This window comes from Heterodontus francisci, chromosome 33 (assembly GCF_036365525.1).
Source record: "Heterodontus francisci isolate sHetFra1 chromosome 33, sHetFra1.hap1, whole genome shotgun sequence".
Classification (NCBI taxonomy): domain Eukaryota; kingdom Metazoa; phylum Chordata; class Chondrichthyes; order Heterodontiformes; family Heterodontidae; genus Heterodontus; species Heterodontus francisci.
In genome coordinates this window covers 49,929,991-49,950,359 of record NC_090403.1, presented here as the reverse complement: position 1 = coordinate 49,950,359, position 20,369 = coordinate 49,929,991, and the positions used below count along the sequence as shown (strand labels likewise).

General features: G+C 44.1%; 2 protein-coding genes across 2 annotated transcripts in view; one reads left to right on the top strand and one right to left on the bottom strand.

Moving 5' to 3' along the window:
• The window catches only part of rpl19 (ribosomal protein L19), a 431,812-nt gene that overhangs the window by 112,879 nt on the left and 298,564 nt on the right, over window positions 1–20,369 (top strand). The window lies entirely within an intron of this gene.
• cacnb1 (calcium channel, voltage-dependent, beta 1 subunit) overlaps window positions 1–20,369 on the bottom strand; it is a 262,363-nt gene that overhangs the window by 31,758 nt on the left and 210,236 nt on the right. The window contains exons 4-10 of the mRNA XM_068013537.1: window positions 17,416–17,538; window positions 16,298–16,431; window positions 15,923–15,996; window positions 10,154–10,311; window positions 4,593–4,673; window positions 3,781–3,839; window positions 1,006–1,115 (exon numbers count right to left, since the gene is read on the bottom strand). Of these exons, the coding sequence (XP_067869638.1) occupies window positions 1,006–1,115; window positions 3,781–3,839; window positions 4,593–4,673; window positions 10,154–10,311; window positions 15,923–15,996; window positions 16,298–16,431; window positions 17,416–17,538 (739 nt within the window). The remainder of the gene's footprint in view (window positions 1–1,005; window positions 1,116–3,780; window positions 3,840–4,592; window positions 4,674–10,153; window positions 10,312–15,922; window positions 15,997–16,297; window positions 16,432–17,415; window positions 17,539–20,369) is intronic.

Genomic DNA, 20,369 nt, shown 5'->3' with positions numbered 1-20,369 from the left:
TCCCACATGCCAAAGACTTGCAGGTTGATAGGTAAATTAGCCATTAGCAATTGCCCCTAGTGTAGGTAGGTGGTAGGGAAATATAGGGACAGGTGGGGATGTGGTAGGAATATGGGATTAGTGCAGCATTAGTATAAATGGGTGGTTGATGGTCGGCACAGACCCGGTGGGCCGAAGGGCCTGTTTCAGTGCTGTATCTCTAAACTAAACATATCAGCTGCACTGTTCAATCCAATCACATGGAGCCATTAACACTAAAACTAAAAGTCATTTCTCAACACTTTCACCATATAATATTTCCCATGGCAACGTTATGCTTCCACACATTGTGGCTCCTAATTGAAGGTTAACACAATTTTACCAAACAGTGTAGCCAACAAATAACATTCTTCAAAAAATGTCAGTAACAAGCAGTGTGAACAGTGGATGCCAGTCCTGTGGAGAAGGGGCAAACATGGTCACACAGTGGAACCTATAGGCAAGCTCTAGAATCAAACCAGGACATTTCAATGACCATTGTGCTACAGTGACTCAGTGAAACACTGTATGGACAATCCCTGTGCAACCCAGGCTTAGAATCATAGAATAATCTAGCACAAGAGGCACCTTTTGGCCCATCATACTGGTGCTAGCTCTGAAATTAGTCCCACTCCCTCTGCTCTTTCCCCATAGCCCTGCAATTTTTTCCTTTAAGTATATAATCCAATTCCTTTTGAAAGTTATTATTGAATCTGCTTCCACCAGCCTTTCAGGCAGTGCATTCCAAATTACAACTCACTGTGTAAAAACATTTCTCATCTCCTTTCTGGTTCTTTGGCCAATTATCAAATCAGGGTGTTCTCTGATTACCCGATCCGCCTGCTACTTGCTCATCATTTGGAGGGCTGCTCTACAGGGGCAGGGAGGCTGCCATAAGGTTGAAATGAAAATATACTGTGAAAAGCTGCAGTGTTGTTCTTTTAAGGACAGAAATCCACGTCATACTTAAGTAAGAGAGTTACTCACCCAGGCTGGAGCGAGTGCTGGAGCGTTCGATTATTGTGTGTTTACTGGGGTTGTTCAGCACTGATCGTTTGGCCAGCGAGATGTCGGCAGTAACTCGTGTGATTGATATTCTGTCAACAGAAAGCAGGGTTACTTGCAGCCTTCTCACTAAAAGCTCTGGCACAGTCTGCATTTCCCTGCGAGGTTGTCGCATATTATTGTGCTGTTCTGCTGACCATTAGGGGCATGCTTCTCAAGGGTTGCACCTTTGATGGATTGCTGCACATTTAAAGTAGGATTATTGCTCTGTTCTCCTGCAAAAACAGAGTTGCTGAATCTTCCCTGTCACAAAAACTTTTTTTTTCCTCCATCTCTCCTGATGGCACTGATTTGCTTGGTCTACAATTTCAGCCACTCTCTGGTAACTCACCCAAGTGGCCATTCTTCATGTGAGGCTAGATTGTGTCAGCTATTTAACAACAGGGGGCATCACAAATCAAGCCTGATCCTGCCCTGGGCTGATATGCATTGACATATGCACTGCACTTTCCAACAGGTGTCATTAGAGGGCAATCAGGACCAGGAACTCTGCCTGATTTTATCCCCTCCTTAACCCAGAGGGCACTGAGGCCAACGCTAATACTCCTACCTTCAGCCCTCCCCCTCCCCCATGTAAAATGAGCTAACACAGAACAATCCACAACAGAGCCTTGGGACACTGCTGGTCTGTAAGACAGCTTCATACTGGACAGTACATTATGTAACATTATCAGGTCACCCCTCAGTCTTTTATTTTCTAGAGAAAAGCCCACCAGCCTGTTCAATGGTAAAGCTCTCTCCTGGTCAGAGGCCACCTTGAGTTCAATTCTCAGGTTCCCTCCGGGCTCCCATTCGGAAATTCTGAGAGTTTTACTCTCTACCATCCTCTGGCCTTTCTCTGGGAGAATTTTGGTTTAACTCCCAGGTGAGGGGCTGAATTCAACTTGTGTTACCACCCTGGTCTTCCACTGGCCTCACCTTCAGAGCGCTCAAATGATGAATCCTCATCTTTTTGCATTCCCTACTTATTTATTTCTATTTGTTTTGTTCTGGTCAATTTTTCTTTCCTTCCCTTCCTGAACAAACTGATGCCTTTCTACGTGGGATTTACAGTCACCAGTTGCACTCTAGTACAAAGAACTAAGAACACAGTACAGCACAGGAACAGGCCATTCAAGCCTGCGCCGATCTTGATGCCTGCCTAAACTAAAACCTTCTGCACTTCCGGGGACCGTATCCCTCTATTCCCATCCTATTCATGTATTTGTCAAGATGCCTCTTAAACGTCGCTATCATACCTACTTCCACCACCTCCCCTGGCAGCAAGTTCCAGGCACTCACCACCCTCTGTGTAAAAAACTTGCCTCGCATATCCCCTCTAAACTTTGCCCCTCTCACCTTAAACCTATGTCTCCTAGTAACTGACTCTTCCACCTTGGGAAAAAGCTTCTGACTATCCACTCTGTCCATGCCTCTCATAACTTTGTAAACCTCTATCATGTCGCCCCTCCACCTCCGTCGTTCCAGTGAAAACAATCCAAGTTTTTCCAACCTCTCCTCATAGCTAATGCCCTCCAGACCAGGCAACATCCTGGTCAACGTCCTCTGTACCCTCTCCAAAGCCTCCACGTCCTTCTGGTAGTGTGGCAACCAGAATTGCACGCAATATTCTAAGTGTGGCCTAACTAAAGTTCTGTACAGCTGCAGCATGACTTGCCAATTTTTATACTCTATGCCCCAACCGATGAAGGCAAGCATGCCGTATGCCTTCTTGACTACCTTATCCACCTGCGTTGCCACTTTCAGTGACCTGTGGACCTGTACGCCCAGATCTCTCTGCCTGTCAATACTCCTAAGGGTTCTGCCATTTACTGTATACTTCCCACCTGCATTAGACCTTCCACGATGCATTACCTCACATTTGTCCGGATTAAACTCCATCTGCCATTTCTCCGCCCAAGTCTCCAACCGATCTATATCCTGCTGTATCCTCTGACAATCCTCAACACTATCCGCAACTCCACCAACCTTTGTGTCATCTGCAAACTTACTAATCAGACCAGCTACATTTTCCTCCAAATCATTTATATAAACTACAAACAGCAAAGGTCCCAGCACTGATCCCTGCGGAACACCACTAGTCACATCCCCCCATTCAGAAAAGCACCCTTCCACTGTTACCCACTGTCTTCTATGACTGAGCCAGTTCTGTATCCATCTTGCCAGCTCACCTCTGATCCCATGTGACTTCACCTTTTGTATCAGTCTGCCATGAGAGACCTTGTTAAAGGCTTTACTGAAGTCCATATAGACAACATCCACTGTCCTTCCTTCATCAATCATCTTTGTCACTTCCTCAAAAAACTCAATCACCTCGCCCAGGTGATCATTATTCATGCATCAACTGTAAAAGACTTTTCCAACACATGGGGCATCACATCAGGTCCTGTCCTCACCCAATGCATATGCAGTGGGAGGTGAGGGAGTCACTGGATAGCAGCCAGGACATGGGAAACTCTGGGCACTGAGGCAGTTTTAATGCTGCCACCTTCGTCCTAGCTGAGGTGAACTGACTTAGCATAAGCTGGGATTGAAACTGGGCCATAGAGTTCAGTTACCCACTGGACTAAGCATTCTTGTCGATCGCTGGAAGGTAGGCACAAGATGAACCAGCATATTCCTGCACACCCACAGAAAATATATAATGTAAATAAAAAAAAATACATGGGACTAAAGTTTGCTTTCATCACTCCCTACCTTCCGTCAAACTTGTGCTTCAAAAAGTCAAATAGAGCTTTCTGCATCATATCCGTCACCTACATGGAAACAAAAACAATTGAAGGACATTTATTTTTCTCAGCATTTGAAAGCGAGGTTCCTGTGTTAGTTGCTGGGGTGAATTTTCCCGAGTTAGCACTCCTCAGGCAGAGCTTCACACAACTGGTTTGCATGTTGGGAATTCAGGCACGGAGCTCAACGTGGTCAATTCACGGCCTGCAAGATTATCCGTGCACAAACATTAGTGGTCAGAAACTCTTCCTGGCATGAACAAACGCAAAACAGAAAGAAATGAAGAACTTGCATTTAAATAGCACCTTTCACAAGTCCAGGATGTCCTAAAGCACTTTACAGCCAATTAAGAAGTGTAGTCACCATTGTAATGTAGGAAACGCGGCAGCCAAATTACACAGCAAGATCCCACAAACAGCAGATAATGTCCAGTTTTAGTGATGTTAATTGAGGAATAGCTATTGGCCAGGATATGGAGTATAAGTCTTTCTTCAAATTGCACCAAGGGATCTTCGACATTCACCTGAGCGAGCAGATGCCTCATCTGAAAGACAGCACCTCTAACAGTGCAGCATTCTCTCGGTACTACATTGGGAGTGTCAGCCTGAATTTTGCAAGTGGGATTTGAACCCACAACCTTCTGACTCAGATGTATGAGGGCTACCCACTGTGCCACAGTATGTGCTCAAAACACGTGATGCTCGATGCCAGCAGCAATAACCCGTTAAATTTGAGTGTTATTTTGTGAAGCAGGTCCATGTGGGAAAGATGCCACTTACCTCATAACCTTTTAGAGATGGACCCACTAGTATGATTGGTCTCATGGATGGCACTACATCATAGGGAGGCACATTCTCTTGCTGCGCAGGGGGAAACAGAAAGCCAGATAAAGCATTAGGAGAAATAAGGGTCATATTATTCATAGAATCGTCACAGGAGGCGGCCATTCGGCCTATTGTGTCTGTGCTGGCTCTCTGAACTAATCCCACCCCCCTGCTCTTTTCCCATAGACCTGAAATTCTTTTTCCTTTTTAAGTACTTAGCAAATTCTCTTTTCAAAGTTACTCTTGAATCTGCTTCCACCGTCCTTCCAGATCACAATAACTCATTGAATAATAAAACTCTCTCATCTACCCACCTTCCCACCCACCCCCAACCCGGCTTTTTAACCAATTACCTTAAATTGGTGTCCTCTGGTTAATGACACTTCTGCCAGTGGAACCAGTTTCTCCCCATCTACTCCACAAAACCCTTTATGATTTTAAATACCTGTATTAAAATCTCCCCTGAGCCTGCTCTGCTCCAAGGTGGACAGTCCCAGCTTCCATACATGGGTTTGCCTGCATGACTGTTTTACATTTTTAATAATAGAATTGACATGTTAAAGAGGCACCGTCTTTGTCACCAGCGAGCAAGCCCCAAACAAGCAGTGCATCACTATTGCTGAGCACAAGCAAAGACATGATAAAGCATTCACACGGTGAAGCATTCCAGCAAGAGTGTTTGCCAAACACAAGGAGGTTTGTCAAACCTCATTCCAAATAGACAGTGCCGCTTTAAAATACATTGCTTATTTAAAAACTGTCTCAACTCTTAAACACTGATAAATTGTGCTCAATAAAAAGTCAAACTACAGAAACATTTTTATAAATATTTTTTTTAAAAACAGTGTCTTACAAATTGTTTTGAACCGTGATTTCTACATTCCAATCACACTTGCTCAGGCACTGAATATCTGCCCTGAACAAGATGCCAAATATAGAAAACAACTGGCAGATTTGGTGTTGGTTTAGTCCAGCCTGCCTCCTAATTTCCAGAGTGGATATGGCCCACTACATTTCATCTGAAAACTAAATGATAATGGAAGTTATCTGGGCTGTGCATGCATCTAGTGACCAAAGACAAACAAGGTTCCTTTCCTCAGGGCTCACTTTGTAGGGAACAGTCTCTTCATACTCCATTTTAACAAAAAAAGACAGGAATTTTGTGCGATGCGTTAACCAGTGTTCTCCTAGAGGAAATTAAACCCCTGACGGTGGAAATCGCTTAAACCTGTTACTAGTCTTTCGCAATGAGCGTTCAGAATGGATTGGAGTTGACTTTGAACCATTTGAAATTGGTATCGAATTGCTGTGGCACTGATTGGTTGGATGCCAATTTAAGGGCACACCATTCTGTCACATGGTAAATGCACGGTCTGATCTTTTCATCAGGGCAGGAATCTTAGTTTAGAGGTACAGCACTGAAACAGGCCCTTCGGCCCACCGAGTCTGTGCCGACCATCAACCACCCATTTATACTAATCCTACACTAATCCCATATTCCTACCACATCCCCACCTGTCCCTATATTTCCCTACCACCTACCTATATTAGTGGCAATTTATAATGGCCAATTTACCTACCAACCTGCAAGTCTTTTGGCTTGTGGGAGGAAACCGGAGCACCCGGAGAAAACCCACGCAGACACAGGGAGAACTTGCAAACTCCACACAGGCAGTACCCAGAATTGAACCCGGGTCGCTGGAGCTGTGAGGCTGCGGTGCTAACCACTGCGCCACTGTGCCGCCCTTTTGATAGATTATTCAGCTGGCAGGGGTCCGTCAAGCCAAACATGATCCTTTCCTCATCCAATGCCCAGAGATCTTTGGACAAACGTCTTCTCCACAGATAATGAGCACTGACCCAAATATAGCGGACATAGCACAGATTGAACACAGAGACATTCCTGGTCTGTTTGTCTCAGTTCCATGCTAGACCCTACAAATCGACAACTGAGCCATTGGGGAGACCGAATTGAACTGTGACTGGGGACTTGGTGGCAAAAGAGTTTATTCAATTTCATTAAGCTAAACTCACTGATGCTCATAGCACATTTCTTATGAGCAATCACTGAGTGTGTACAAAGCTACCTGAGAGTTTCAGATATCGACTAAGGATTATGGCAAAGTTCATGGACTTCTAGTATTGTCTAACTGCCTTCAACTTAATTCACTGTCATGTCTTCTTTAGAATTTATGAAGGACTTTAATAGCTCATATGTTAGTCCTCAAAACTTTGTTGACAAAATGACAATACCTATCAAAATTGCATGTTCTGCATGCCATTAATCCCATTGTGTATGCTACACAAGGCAATTGATCCCATGAGGGAATGTTCCTCATAAATGCCAAGGATAATCAAGCAAAATTTAGTCCTCATATCTCCACTATTCGACCAGAGTCTCTGCCTCTCACTGCTCTCCTCAGACAACTCCCTTCCTGCACTTCACCCCGCCTGGCTCACAGGAACCAGAAATAGCTGTGACTATTGTGATGGAATCCATATTTGCAAAGCTTGTTCTTTAGACCCTAACTGAAAGGGAAACAACAATTAAAACAAAAAAAAATGGAATCTAAAAACTGAAACAGAAATGCAAAGCAAAACTGAAACAGAAGCTGGAAAAACAACTTCAGGTTTCCGGGGAACCTAACACTGGTTAGAACCAGATAAAAGGAGACAGAGCCCTCCCCAGACCAGGCAGGAGTGGAGCACCGGCAACCAAAAGGAAGTGGAGACTGAATCTAGGAGCTGTTTCTGTTACTTAAAGTAGCCAACTAACCAGAGCCAGCCATACAGTGCACGGGTCGTCACTGAAGAACTCGGATAAAGGGAAGACTGGTAAATCCATACCATCAAGAACTGTCATGAGCAGAGCTGGAGGTGGTTCTGGAGAAGTGCGCCTTGTGGTGAAGACAGCACCCATGGAGTTTGGATTGAGAAGGAGCTGCTGTCGAAGAACAGCAGCTAAATCCTTGAAGAAAGGAGCTAAAAATCTACGTGAGGAACTTAAGAATTGTGAAGAACTGTGTGAACGTAATTTCTGTTGCTTCATGTTTAATTTACGTTAGTTTTGATTTGAGTGTTAAAGTAAAATTTATAAAAGGTGAAATCTTGTCCATCTGATTTGGTTTCCTAAATTGGGGTCAAATCGGTGCACTCGAGTGTTTTGGTTTGTTGGTGGTCTCCACAGGGGATCGTAACACTATTTTAAGCAATTAGGAAGGCAAATAGTACGTTAGCCTTTATTACAAAGGGATTGGAATTCCCCAGAATTTAGAAGAGTGAGAGGTGATCTAAATGAAAACATATAAACTCTTAAGGAACCTGACAGGGTAGATGCTTGGAGGATGTTTCCTCTGGCTGGGAAGTCTAGAATTAGGGTCACAGTCTCTGAATAAGGGGTCAGCCATTTAGGATTGAGAAGAGAAATTTCTGCATTCAAAGGATTGTGAACCTTTGAAATTCGCGACCTCAGTCATTGAGCATATTCAAGACAGAGATGGATAAATTTCTGGATACTAATGGAATTAAGGGAAGTAGGGGCTGGAATTTTCCGTTGTGTGGGAGGCTCTGCCCACTGGCCAGGGCGAACCTGCCTTCGCCAGGCCTGGGAAGCCACACCAGGATTTTACGCTCCCTAGACCCTCAATTGGTCTTGGGCAGGGCTTCCACCTCTCCGAGACAGGGAGTCCCACATAACGGAGCTGCCGACCAAATCAGCAGGCTAGCAGCTCTTGGTCCCAGCAGTGCCATCAGGAGCGGTGTTGTGCAGTGGGGACGATTGGGCTGTGGGGTGGAGGGCCTTCGGGGGGGGGGGGGGGGGTGGGCGGCACAAGGTGTCCTATCAGGAAGGCCCCCTCCCAGCCTGCAAGAAGGGGGTGGCGTCCTGGGGGCCCGAACTGCCCACTGGCAAAATACCGGCAGCGGCGGGAGGCCCCTCTTAAGTGGCAGTTAATTGTCCACTTAAGGGCCTTGATTAATCTGGGGCAGGCAGGCTGTTTCTTGCCACCGCACGGTGTAAAATTGCAGTGGGGGCGGGAAGGCGCCGGGAATGGCAACCCCACCTCCCACTCAATTTTATCCCCCCCCCACCACCAGCCCACTCATGTTGGGGGTTGTAAAATTCCAGCCAAGGTTAGTGTGGGGGAGGTGGACGTGAAATGGAAAATCAGCCATGAACTGAAAGAACAGGTTCGAAAGAGAAAATGTCCTACTCCAGCTCCTAAGTCTTATGTTCTTCTATTCCTAGCCTTATAAATCTGTCCTGGTTCCCTTTTAAATCCTTAACAAATAAATTAATTGAAACAACTCTGACTGCTCATACTGGGTGTATGTTCAACTTCCATTTTCTAAATTTTGGTATCACTTTTGATTTATTAATTTAAATCCTTTTGCTACAATTCAGCATTTGCAGTCCAAGTGAAATCACCTGCTTACATCTTCATATAAATGTTCTAGAATTTTACAAATCAGTATCATTCCTTTTTTTAAAACTTCTCTTGCCACATAAAGCTGTTATGTATCAGGTTACATGAGCTCTGAAGTCTCTTCCTATGTCTCAGCCCCACTTCTTTGGCTACTCATATTGCCTTTCTCGCCAATGCATCAGTGAACACTTAGAAAGCTGGGAGGTTACGAGCAGTTTACAATCCAAATGTTCAGATTGTTTTCAGCTGTCTCGTGCTTTATGCGGTTATCTGAAACTCCCAGTTACCAGTTAACTTTTCTATTGTTCCCTCTCTCTATTTCTACATATTATTAAAAAGCTGGCACACAGTGTGAAATTGCTGTTTGTAAACCTTCTTGCCTGTTGCCATAACTATGGTCACATTTCTGTGGCAATGTTCGTCATTGTATAATCCTATGTCAACAATTCCCCATTCTATATTGGTATGTCAACTGTCACAATACAGACACAGACTCTGGCCACTAGGTGGCTCACTGGACCAAGTCACTCAACTCCATTCCCATCTTGTACATTAAAACAACTTTATATTCATCAATGCCACAGGAAATTTACTTGGGTGTATATCATCCACACAAAATAGTGAATTCTTTTAAATGTTAACCTCACACATCTTTAAATAAACAATTCTCACCACGCTATGTAGTGCTCTTTGCGGCAGAAGCAAATGCAAGTTATTCCTCTCTGACATAAGCAGATGATGGTTATTGATCACATGACTGGCTGAAGGATATAACAAGTATGTATCTTCTAACAGTTGTTTCTTCTTTAAGAGGTTCGACGTTTTGAGGTATGCTGTGTCACATGGTATCATAACTTTCCTACTCAAATTCTAAAACCCACTGGCTTAACATGAAATACAGAAATCATAAAAACAGACTTACCGATTTCTGCTTCTGCTTTGCTGCTCATGTGTGCGTGGAAAGGTAGCCCAAGGAAAAAACAACAAGGCATGCATGTTATTGACAAGTCTCAGAGACATGTAAGCAGCAGACTGAGTGGGATGTGTGCTAGTTCGTGCATCAGGCAGCTGTGTGCACTGACAAGGCGTTACCTTCTTAAAAAATGGGATTCGTTTCGCGTTGGACGGGGGAGTCGTTACACTGCTAACGCTTGTTTTAGGGGACCGATGGTTCGTTTGGGAATCGCTCTCTTCTGCATCTAAGTCAATGGCATCTACATCAAAAGCTAAATTAGACATGTCCGTATATCCTGGTAAAGGGGAAGAAGCACAGGGTTGAAATGCAACTAAGGCTGAGAAAGAAAGGAAATATAAATCAACAGCAGCTCCAAAATGGAATGGAAAAGCAGGCCAACACCAAAGCAGCTGTTGCACGAATAAAATAAAAACAGAAAGCGCTGGAAATACTCAGTAGGTCTGGCAGCATCTGTGGAGAGAGAAGCAGAGTTAACGTTTCAGGTCTGTGACCTTTCATCAGAACTGGCAAAGGTTAGAAAAGAATTAGGTTTTAAGCAAGTGAAGCGGGGGTGGGGGTGAAAGAACAGAAGGGACCATTTGTCTTTGCCCCCTGACCTCCTAGTCAATTTATCTCTTCTGTCCTCTGCCCTATCACACACGATCCCTTTTGTTCTTCCCCCCCCTCCCCCACTTAACTTGCTTAAAACCTATTACATTTCTAACCTTTGCCAGTTCTGAAGAAGTGTCACAGACCTGAAATGTTAACTCTGCTTCTTTCTCCACAGACGCTGCCTGACCTGCTGAGCGTTTCCAGAATTTTCTGCTTCTATTTCAGATTTCCAGCATCCGCAGTATTTTGCTTTTATTTCGGCTGTTGCACTCCACAGTTGTGACTAAATAGTCCAGACTTTATTTTTAATCTATGAGTGTTAGCAAATATCGCGTTCATCAATGCTACTTATAAGCATGCTCTAGAATGGAACACTTCTGTTAATCTTTGCATGAAGTACTCCTAACTCAAGTTAGGTGCAGCTCCTTCTACTCTGCCCAACAACATACCTTAACCACAACTTCAGAAGGGCAATTTTTTATTGCAACAGTGTGAATGTTTCCATTTCCCATACCAGCCATCTTTGTGGCCTCCCAGATGCAGCCTGGCAATTTACGTGCCAATCTGTGCAAACTTGATCAGTGGGTGCAGTCCCACCAGGAGCTGGGTTATGACCTCCTCACCATGTTTTCTGCAGCTAGCAGATAGATGGCACCATCAGAAGGGTGTTGCATTCAAATTAGTCAAGAGTAACCCTTAATTTGGAGATGGGTGGGGGGAGAGGGAGAGAGATAGAAAGATTGAGCAACACCTTTCGGAGTTATAGCGTAGAAAAAGTCTAGATTACTTGAAGGACTGGTTTCCGTACAGATGACTGTCACTGGGAGAGAAGGGAAGTGAATCTTTGGATATCTCTACAACATTCTGCTGTGCATGGCAAGCAAGCCACCCCTGCTAGAGAAGGCAAGTGCTCAGATGCAAGGTGCGATGGGATCAGAGCCAACAGTGACGCCTCCCATGCTCGAATAACCACTGGTTGCCCAGCATTACATGTAATGGAAAGCTACTTTGATGATACTAGAGGGCTGCCCGTGCCAGTGGAACTACATGTGGCACCAAATCAACACCTTCAGGGGAGGGAGGACATAAATGGGGAGCGGGATGGGAAAACAGAGGGCGAAATATATAACATTTTAAAACTAAGATACAGTGAAGGGTGTAAGAAATACAGCTTTAAAATACAAACCTTGATTCTCCCAAATATTAAAAATATTTGATGCGCGTACAATCAATCATAGTAATATTGCAAGGCTTAATTTCTCATGCCTTGTTACGGCTTCCATTCTATAAGTGGTTACATGACTAACACAACTAAATATAGTGGTCCAATAGCCCGAATAGTGGAAGGGAAAATAATTCGACTGGTTATCTGCTCCTATCTGTAATTCAGGTCCTTGGTTCACCCAAGTTTTGCCATCTTTGTTTAAGTTCAAAGAACAGGGACATGATGGGGGAGTTAGAAAAGATTCATGGGATGTGGCCGTCTCTGGCAAGGCTGGCATTTATTTCCCATCCCTAATTGCCTTAGAGAAGGTGGTGGTGAGCTGCCTTCTTGAACCACTGCAGTCCATGTGGTGTCGTTAGGGAGGGAGTTCCAGGATTTTGACCCAGTGACAGTGAAGGACGGTGATATAGTTCTAAGTCAGGATGGCATGTGGCTTGGAGCTGGTGTGTTCCTGTGCACCTGCTGCCCTTGTCCTCTGAGACCTAGAGATCGGGGGCTTGGGAGTGGGACACTGGCTTGAGTTCAGGTATCTACTTTGCTCTTGATGAAAATTCATCAGGAACCTGAACAACAATGAAAAATACAGTTTATAACCACTGGATACAGAAGCAAATAACACATGCCTATATAAAACAAAAAGGACTCTGGGTGTTCGAGGATTTAAATTTTTTTTAATGCCCACTGAATTAAGCTGTCCACTTTAGGGAAAAAAGTCAGGTGACCTTCCTAGATCCAACAAGTCTGTCAGTACATCAGAAATGTATCTGAATCATTGTTATCACTGCACACTGTCGATAATGAATAATATTTGGCATTAACAGTTCCAAGAACATAAGAAATAGGAGCAGGAGTAGGCCATTTGGCCCTTTGAGCCTGCTCAGCCATTCAACAAGATCATGGCTGATCTCCTACTTCAACTCTACCTTCCCACTCTATCCCTATATCCCGTAATACCCAAACATATATCTGCCTCTTGTGAATATACTCAACGACTGAGTATCTACAGCTCCCTGGGGTAGAGGATTCCAAATATTCACAACCCTTTGGAGTGAAGAAATTTCACAGGTACTGCATGCCATTTCTTAAATGATTTTTTTGTTTGAATTCTCCCTCTGTCCCTTTTTAATTTGGCCCTTTACTCACCCTGGACACGCCTCTATCCACTCAGTCTCCTCTACAAAGGACAGAAAATGGACGACAGACAGTCTTCGATTTCCAATGACATTACTATTGCCAATCTCAACCAATAAGAGAGACTTGCTTGTAACCCATTGTTCATCTGACATAATTAATGACTTGGATGAAGGATGGAGAATTGTATATCCAAGTTTACGGGTGACACTGAATTAGAAGCACAGTAAGCTGTGAAGATCGGATCAGAATGTTACAAAGAGACACAGAAAAATTAAGTGAGCCTGCAAAAACTGCAGGAGATGGAGTTCATAGGGTGAAGTGCAAGATCATCCACTTTAGATCCAAGAAAGATGGAGAATCATTTTCTAAGGTCGAGAGAATAGGAACTACGAAACAGCTAAAGGAATTGGATGAACCCAGGTACAGAAAGATCAGTAAAAACAAATTAGTACACAGGAAGAGTAACAAAAAAAGAAAAATTGGATGCAGGAAAAGCAATGAATGCAATTCAAAGAGTATTTCAGCAACATTACAAAATAATCATCACAAATCAAGAGGCAAACTGAAATCAGAATCAACCAGAGAGTTTCTGTCTCATTACATGCAATTAGGGAAAGGGTTAACAATGAACATGAAGTAAAGATTAAAAAAAACATTCATTTCATTCATTAATATCCAGAATTTATTTTGGCAGTAACAGCTAAAGTGTGGATATCTGAGGGGATGGAGGGGGAAAAAAGGGTTAGAACACCCACCACCTCCTCCCCCCACTTCCCAGCTATCTAATGGAAACCAGGCAGGGCCAGCTGAAATGGAGCAGGATAACACCCACTGCTCCCCCACCACCAACCCATGCCATGCCCAGCCCCGATCCTGCCGAGTGCAATTCAGATTCCGGTCACATCAGGATCTAACTACTATCTTAACCACACCATGGCGGAGAAGCCCTGATGACAACTTCACCAAGCCAAATGCCTTGGGAAAAGGCCAAGAAAGGCAAGTTATTTTCAAGTTTTTGTAGTTTCCTTTTGTGGCCAGGAGGACAAAGTGCGTCTCTCCAAACCCCGCCCAAGGAGATCTTCGGCCTCATCGCTGCTGCTCCTAAATGGGTCAACCACTTGCTGGGCCTCATTCGCTCCAGGGAATTAAAACCAAGGTATTTGAACTCAATTAATACCAAAAATTGAGGTCAAGAAATGGTCAACAGACACACAGTAAGAAAAGAGGCGAGGCCAGAGACTCTTATCAAACTAAAATCTGAAGATATTAAAGCAATGAAAGTGTGTCTACTCTGAAATGGGTCATGGTGCCTGGGTCAAGATTTAGCCATCTTACCTTGCTACTCAGAAACAGTAAAAAATAGATCAAGTTAGGAGCCAATGCAAGTTATTTTTAATGTTTTACTTAGTTAGTTTCCATTGATCCTCCCCTTGCAGATGACTCACACCATTCATTCTCTTTTAGCTACAACATACTGGTTTGCCACCTTTGCGAGCAGGCATTGAAAACGGTGGGTCTCAAACTGGCCTAGACCTGCTGTAAAAGCTATCCTGTGATTGGCTTCGACGACACAACCAATTTCACCTGCAACTGGTTAGAAATTGGCATGATCGCATCAAGTCCAACTGTTAAGATTGATGACTGGTGGTAATACTTGTTGACAATGCTCATTGTATTCCTAGGTCATCCCACTTGTTAACTGGGTATTAATTGTGTTAAGTTGTTTGCAGCTAGTGGGCATTAATTGATGATTCACTTGAGCCCCTTATAAATAGGCTGATTGAAACTGTGGTTGTTGAGTTAGGAGGTGTATCATTGTAATGTGCAATTGTGTAAATGAATATAAAAAAAGTGTTTAAAGATTGGCTCCAGTTTTATCCTTCACCAACTGGCTTTCTGGAATAAAACCCACAGTCCATGAGTATTGATTTGCTTATTTTAAATATCATAGTAACATGTTAATTATTTGCTCACTAATAGCCCAAAATTTAATTTCATTGCACAGTTAGGGCGAGTCAGTTCCTCCCACTAACACCACCAAACCAGCACCCCCCCCACTCCCCCAACCCAAAACAGAACCCTACTGGCCAGGCTTCCATCCACTGAGCCAAGAACTGCCAATATTCAGCAACCTGAAGCTTGGCCATTCTCATGCCAACCAGCCTGGGTCTATTGCTTGTGCTGCCAGACAATATTAAATCTTAAAGGGTGCTGCCTCATTTTGGGGACCTTTCAGACAGACTAGACTCCTACAACAGTCAGCCAAAGTGCCGGCATACTGGTTGCTGTAGCGATGATGTTACGGCAGACACTATACCTGCTGCAGCTTCAACCTTAGCAAGCTGGTTGTTGCTGAGGCATCTTATTTTTAGTGAAAGGCACCCAGTCACAAGTCGTGTGTCAGGCCGGATGTGTTGGGTAGAGGAGAGGGAACTTTTTTTTTTTGTGTTGGGTGGTGGAGTGGGGGGTGGTGGTGGGGGGCCGGGAAAAAGGGAGAGCACAGGCCAGGAGTGCACAGTAGAGACAGAAAATGCCAGAAATGCACAGCAGTTCCTTCAGCCTCTCAAAAAGAGAGGAGCAACTTTAACATTTTGGGTCGAGACTCTTCATTGAACTGAATTCTGGCAAATCTGTACACTAAATATTTATTTTCTTTCCTTTTCGGATGCTGTTGGACTCGCTTTGTATTTCTAGCATTTTATATTTTATTTTATTATTGCAGCTTTTACAATTCCTTTTTATACCTTGAATAACGGAGATAATATTTTGTATTTTTGTTTTATGGAGGCTCAGGAATGTTTGCTCAGGAATCTAAAAGAGTGGGGCAGTGCCGATGACAAGTGGTCAAGAGATGAAGCAGCCTTCACAAACAGAATGATCTTCTAACTATAAAACAAGCAAGAAGGGAGTGTAAAAATAGATGTTTGGCACTTACCTGTTGCAGGAGGTGTGGGTCTCCTGGTTCCTGTTACATCTCCTAAACTAGAACTGGAGTTTCCACCTGATTTACTAAAATAAAATTTCGAAGGGAAAATAAATCAGCAAGATTAATAAAATGATGTTTGCAAGGTAAAGACTGAAAATACTAAAAGTTATCAGCTGATCCTATAAGTCGATCCTATTAGACCCAAAGGTGCAGCCTAGTAAAATTTGAATCCCTAATTCAAGCAAAATCCCCAATCCAAGGGTGCAGCCCAGTAAAACATCCAACCCAGAGTTATAGCCTAGCGACAACTGGCTTTGATGGCAGTTTTGGGATAACTGTGAATGTAGATAATAGGGAGGGTGGGTAATCGAGACTTTGCTATACCTTGAAAGTCTTCCTTGCCTCATCTTCTGCTCCTGTTGTAGTCTAATATTCTCCAATTTTACCGGGCTTGGAATGAATCCGACCTCGCATCCTTCTTTCACAAGTCGCCCTATCCACCAGTCATTGTTATATTTCTGGGAAAAATAAAGCAAAACTTAACAGTTGCTATTTTTTTCCCATAGAGACACCTTGGAATTAAAACCAGCAAGCTAATGTGGTGAGTAACATACTTCCTTTGGCAACAGTGAAAGCACTGGATTAGGCACCAAATGGCAAGTGCGTTTATCCTCCCACCTCCTATCCTTCAGTGTTTCGTATACAGTGGGCTAATTCCTAATCAGTGTATTTTATTCCCTTTCAAGACTCACTTCCTCAAGCACTATATTAGGGTGAGCAAAAAAGGAAAAAAAGGGGGACAAGTTCAAGTGCCTTCTTAACCAATTTTGTTCCTCGTTCGGAGTCATGTCATGGCCGCTCCTATCCTTCCAGATCAGGCATTAAGTTGCAGGCACTGTACTGGAATAGACAGGAAACTGATTTTGTCAATCACCAGTGAGTCAGTCATTGTCCCACTGTGACTGGGTTGTGTATTTGTACTCTTATGTCCTGCTTCTATAACATTTCTAGTTGTCTACAGACAGCTTTCACTGTCCAAAATTGGATTTTTATTCTCTTTATCCAATCTTATCAATAGAAAATTAGAAAAATAAAGTCATAACTCAGCTTTCACACAAGACAGATTTGGATGTGGATGGTCCTTTGGTTGACTGGATATTCTTTCAGAATACCAACCCTCCCTTCTTCCCATTACTACATCCACTGTAAGTCATTCCCGTGTCCTGTCCTTGCCTGCCAATCCTGGCAACATGCTCCACCTGTCCATTACCCTCTGTGTAAAGAAAAATTACTGACATCTGATTAATATTCTCCACAACCATAAACCGGTTCCCTTTTGTCTAGCTGCTCTGGTGTTTCTGAAAGCATTGTTCTGAGTTTATATTCTCTATCCTATTAAATAACTTACATACCTTCCACATGTGTACAGACACCAGTGTGCACCCATACATACACATTTGCACAGACCACAAAAGATGCATTACGAAGAGCTGAGTACTTACTTCTTTGATATGTAGAAAGTCTTTGGACTCGAAGGAAATGGCCATGCCTTGTACAGGGACATCATCATTTTGGGTAGGATTGTAGCCAACATTTGTTCGCACAGCAAATGCAACAGGCTTGGTCTAAAACAAAATAGAATACAGCAAAGGATGCTGTGGTGATGATCTGTCACTAGGCAATTAACACAAAATGCCTTGATAAGAGAATCGAAATTCAGTGCACTGTGGCAGTTCACACATTAAAAATGGTGGAGCAGGGGTTCACATTCATGATCATCCTCAATGCTGAGTTCTCTATCTTGGCTCTATTGCTGTGGGCAACTGCCAAGTAGAGGCCAAGATGCAAGAGGCAGCAAGTTTAGTACCAGATTATTGACAATTTGCATTAGGTTGCTGCACATGCTAGCAATTAAGACTGCGTGGACTCATTACACATGGGCTTTTACAGGCAACAGAAAGACAAGACTAATCCGGTCCGTTTGGGCTGAATTCAAACCCAAGTCCATGTGATTAATGGACAGTGCTATGAACTATGCTACCCAGTCCCCAAACACAAGAGTCTTGCATCCTATCAGCAAGACTGATCCATCTGTGGCTTACTAGGGAAGTTAAGCACAGTATTAATTTAAAAAAGGTTTATAATGTTGCAAAGAATAGTAGTAGGCCTGAGGATTGGGAGTGTTTTAGAAACTGGAAAAGGCTGACCAAGAAGTTGATAAAAAGGAAAAAGAAAACAATAACTTTAAATTAGCCAGGAATATAAAAACAGATTTTTTACAAGAATATAAAAAGCAGGGTGGCTAAAGTAGAGGCAGAGACAAGAGAAATCATCATAGGGGAAAATTAGGAAATAGCAGAGACGCTGAAAATAAATTTTGGGCTGCATTTTATTCTGGCCACAGGGGTCCTGGCAGAGGACTGGAAACTGTGGGGGGGGGGGGGGGGGGGGGGGGGGAAAGACGCCACCTCGGCCCTCTGTCAGACCCCTGAAGCCATTTAACGGCGGGCAGCCAATTAACTGCCTGCTGTTGGGGACGCTGTCCCTTTATGGGATGAGCTCCTGCTTCCAGAGTTGCTGGCCAATCAGAGGGGCGGCAGCTCCACAGTACTGGCAGTGCCACTGGGAGCAGTGGCCACTGCTGGTACTGCAGGAGGCCCTGTTGCATCGAAGACAGGAGACGACCCCAGGAACAGGGTCTCTGGGGCCATTCAGGCAGGCCTCGGCGAAATGGGTGGTGAGGGTGAGGGTCTTCATGGGGGCATGGAGGCCATCACCAGGGGGGCCCTGGAATGCCTCCAAAGGAGGGGTCCCTGACCCCCCGAGGAGGTCGCTAGGCTTTACCTGGCAGCATCTCCCCACGGCAGCGACAGACCCCTCCGCCTTCCACAAAATTGAGGTGGAGTTGGGAAGAGGCTCTTAAGTGGCCATAAATTGACCACTTAAGGGCCTCAATTGGCTTGGGAAGGGTAGGCCATCCTCGGTCTTCCCCGCCCCAGACAAAATGGCAAGGAGCCCAGTCAATGCAGGGAATGGTGCCCGCTGTCAATTCGTTTGCACTACCCCACCCCCCCAGCAGTGGCAGCACAAAACTCTGCCCTTTGTGTCAATCTTCACACAAATTACATACCAGCAATAAAGGGTAACCAAGGGGCTAATAAGAGTGAGGAACTTAAGGTAATTACTATCAGTAGAGAAAAACTATTGGAGAAACTGAAGAGACTAAAGGCTGACAAATCTGGCCTTCATCCAGGGTTCTAAAGAGATAGTAGTAGAGATAGTAGTTGTGCTGATTACGATTTTCCAAAATTCCCTAGATTCTGAAACAGTCACGGTGCTTTGGAAGTTAGCAAATGTAACACTGCTATTCAAGAAAGGAGGGAAGGAGAGAAAACAGGGCCAGTGAGCCCAACATCAGTCGTTGGGAAAATGCTGGAATCTATTGAGGAAGTCTTAAAAATGCCCTTAGAAAATCAAAGTATGATCAGACAAAGTCAACGTTTTACGAACGGCAAATAGTGTTTAACAAATTTATTAGAGTTTTTTGAGGATGTAACTAGTAGGTAGATAAAGGGGCACCAATAGCTTTAGTATTCTTGGATTTCCAAAAGGCATTCAATAAGGTGCCTTACAAAAGGTTAGTTATGCAAGATAAGGGCTCATGGAGTTGGGGGTAATATATTGGCATGGATAGACATGCTAATGGCCAGAAAACAGGGAGTAGGGATAAAATGGGGCATTTTTCAAGTTGGCAGGTTGTCACTAGTGGAGCACCGCAAAGATCAGTGTTGGGGCCTCAGCTATTTACAATCTATGTCAATGACTTAGACAAAGAGACAGAGTAATGTATTCAAGTTTGCTGACGATATAAAGCTAGATGGGAATGTAAGCTGTGAGGAGGATACAAAGAGGCTGACAAGAGATATAGACAGGGTAAGTGAGTGGGCAATAAGGTGACAGACAGAGTATAATGTGGGGAAGTGTGAGGATATTCACTTTGGTGAAACACAAAAGTCTGGTGTATCAAGTCTGTGTCCTCAGTACCTTGATCTACGGCAGCAAGGCCTGGACAACGTATGTCAGCCAAGAGCGACGTCTCAATTCATTCCATCTTCGCTGCCTCCGGAGAATTCTTGGCATCAGGTGGCAGGACCGTATCTCCAAGGCAGAAGTCCTCGAGGTGGCCAACATCCCCAGTATATACACCCTACTGAGCCAGTGGCGCTTGAGATGGCCTGGCCACGTGAGCCGCATGGAAGATGGCAGGATCCCCAAGGATGCATTGTACAGCGAGCTTGTCACTAGTATCAGACCCACTGGCCATGCCTCCACTTCAAAGACGTCTGCAAATGCGACATGAAGTCCTGTGACATTGACCACAAGTCGTGGGAGTCAGTTGCCAGTGATTGCCAGAGCTGGCGGATAGCCATAAAGGCGGGGCTTAAGAGTGGCGAGT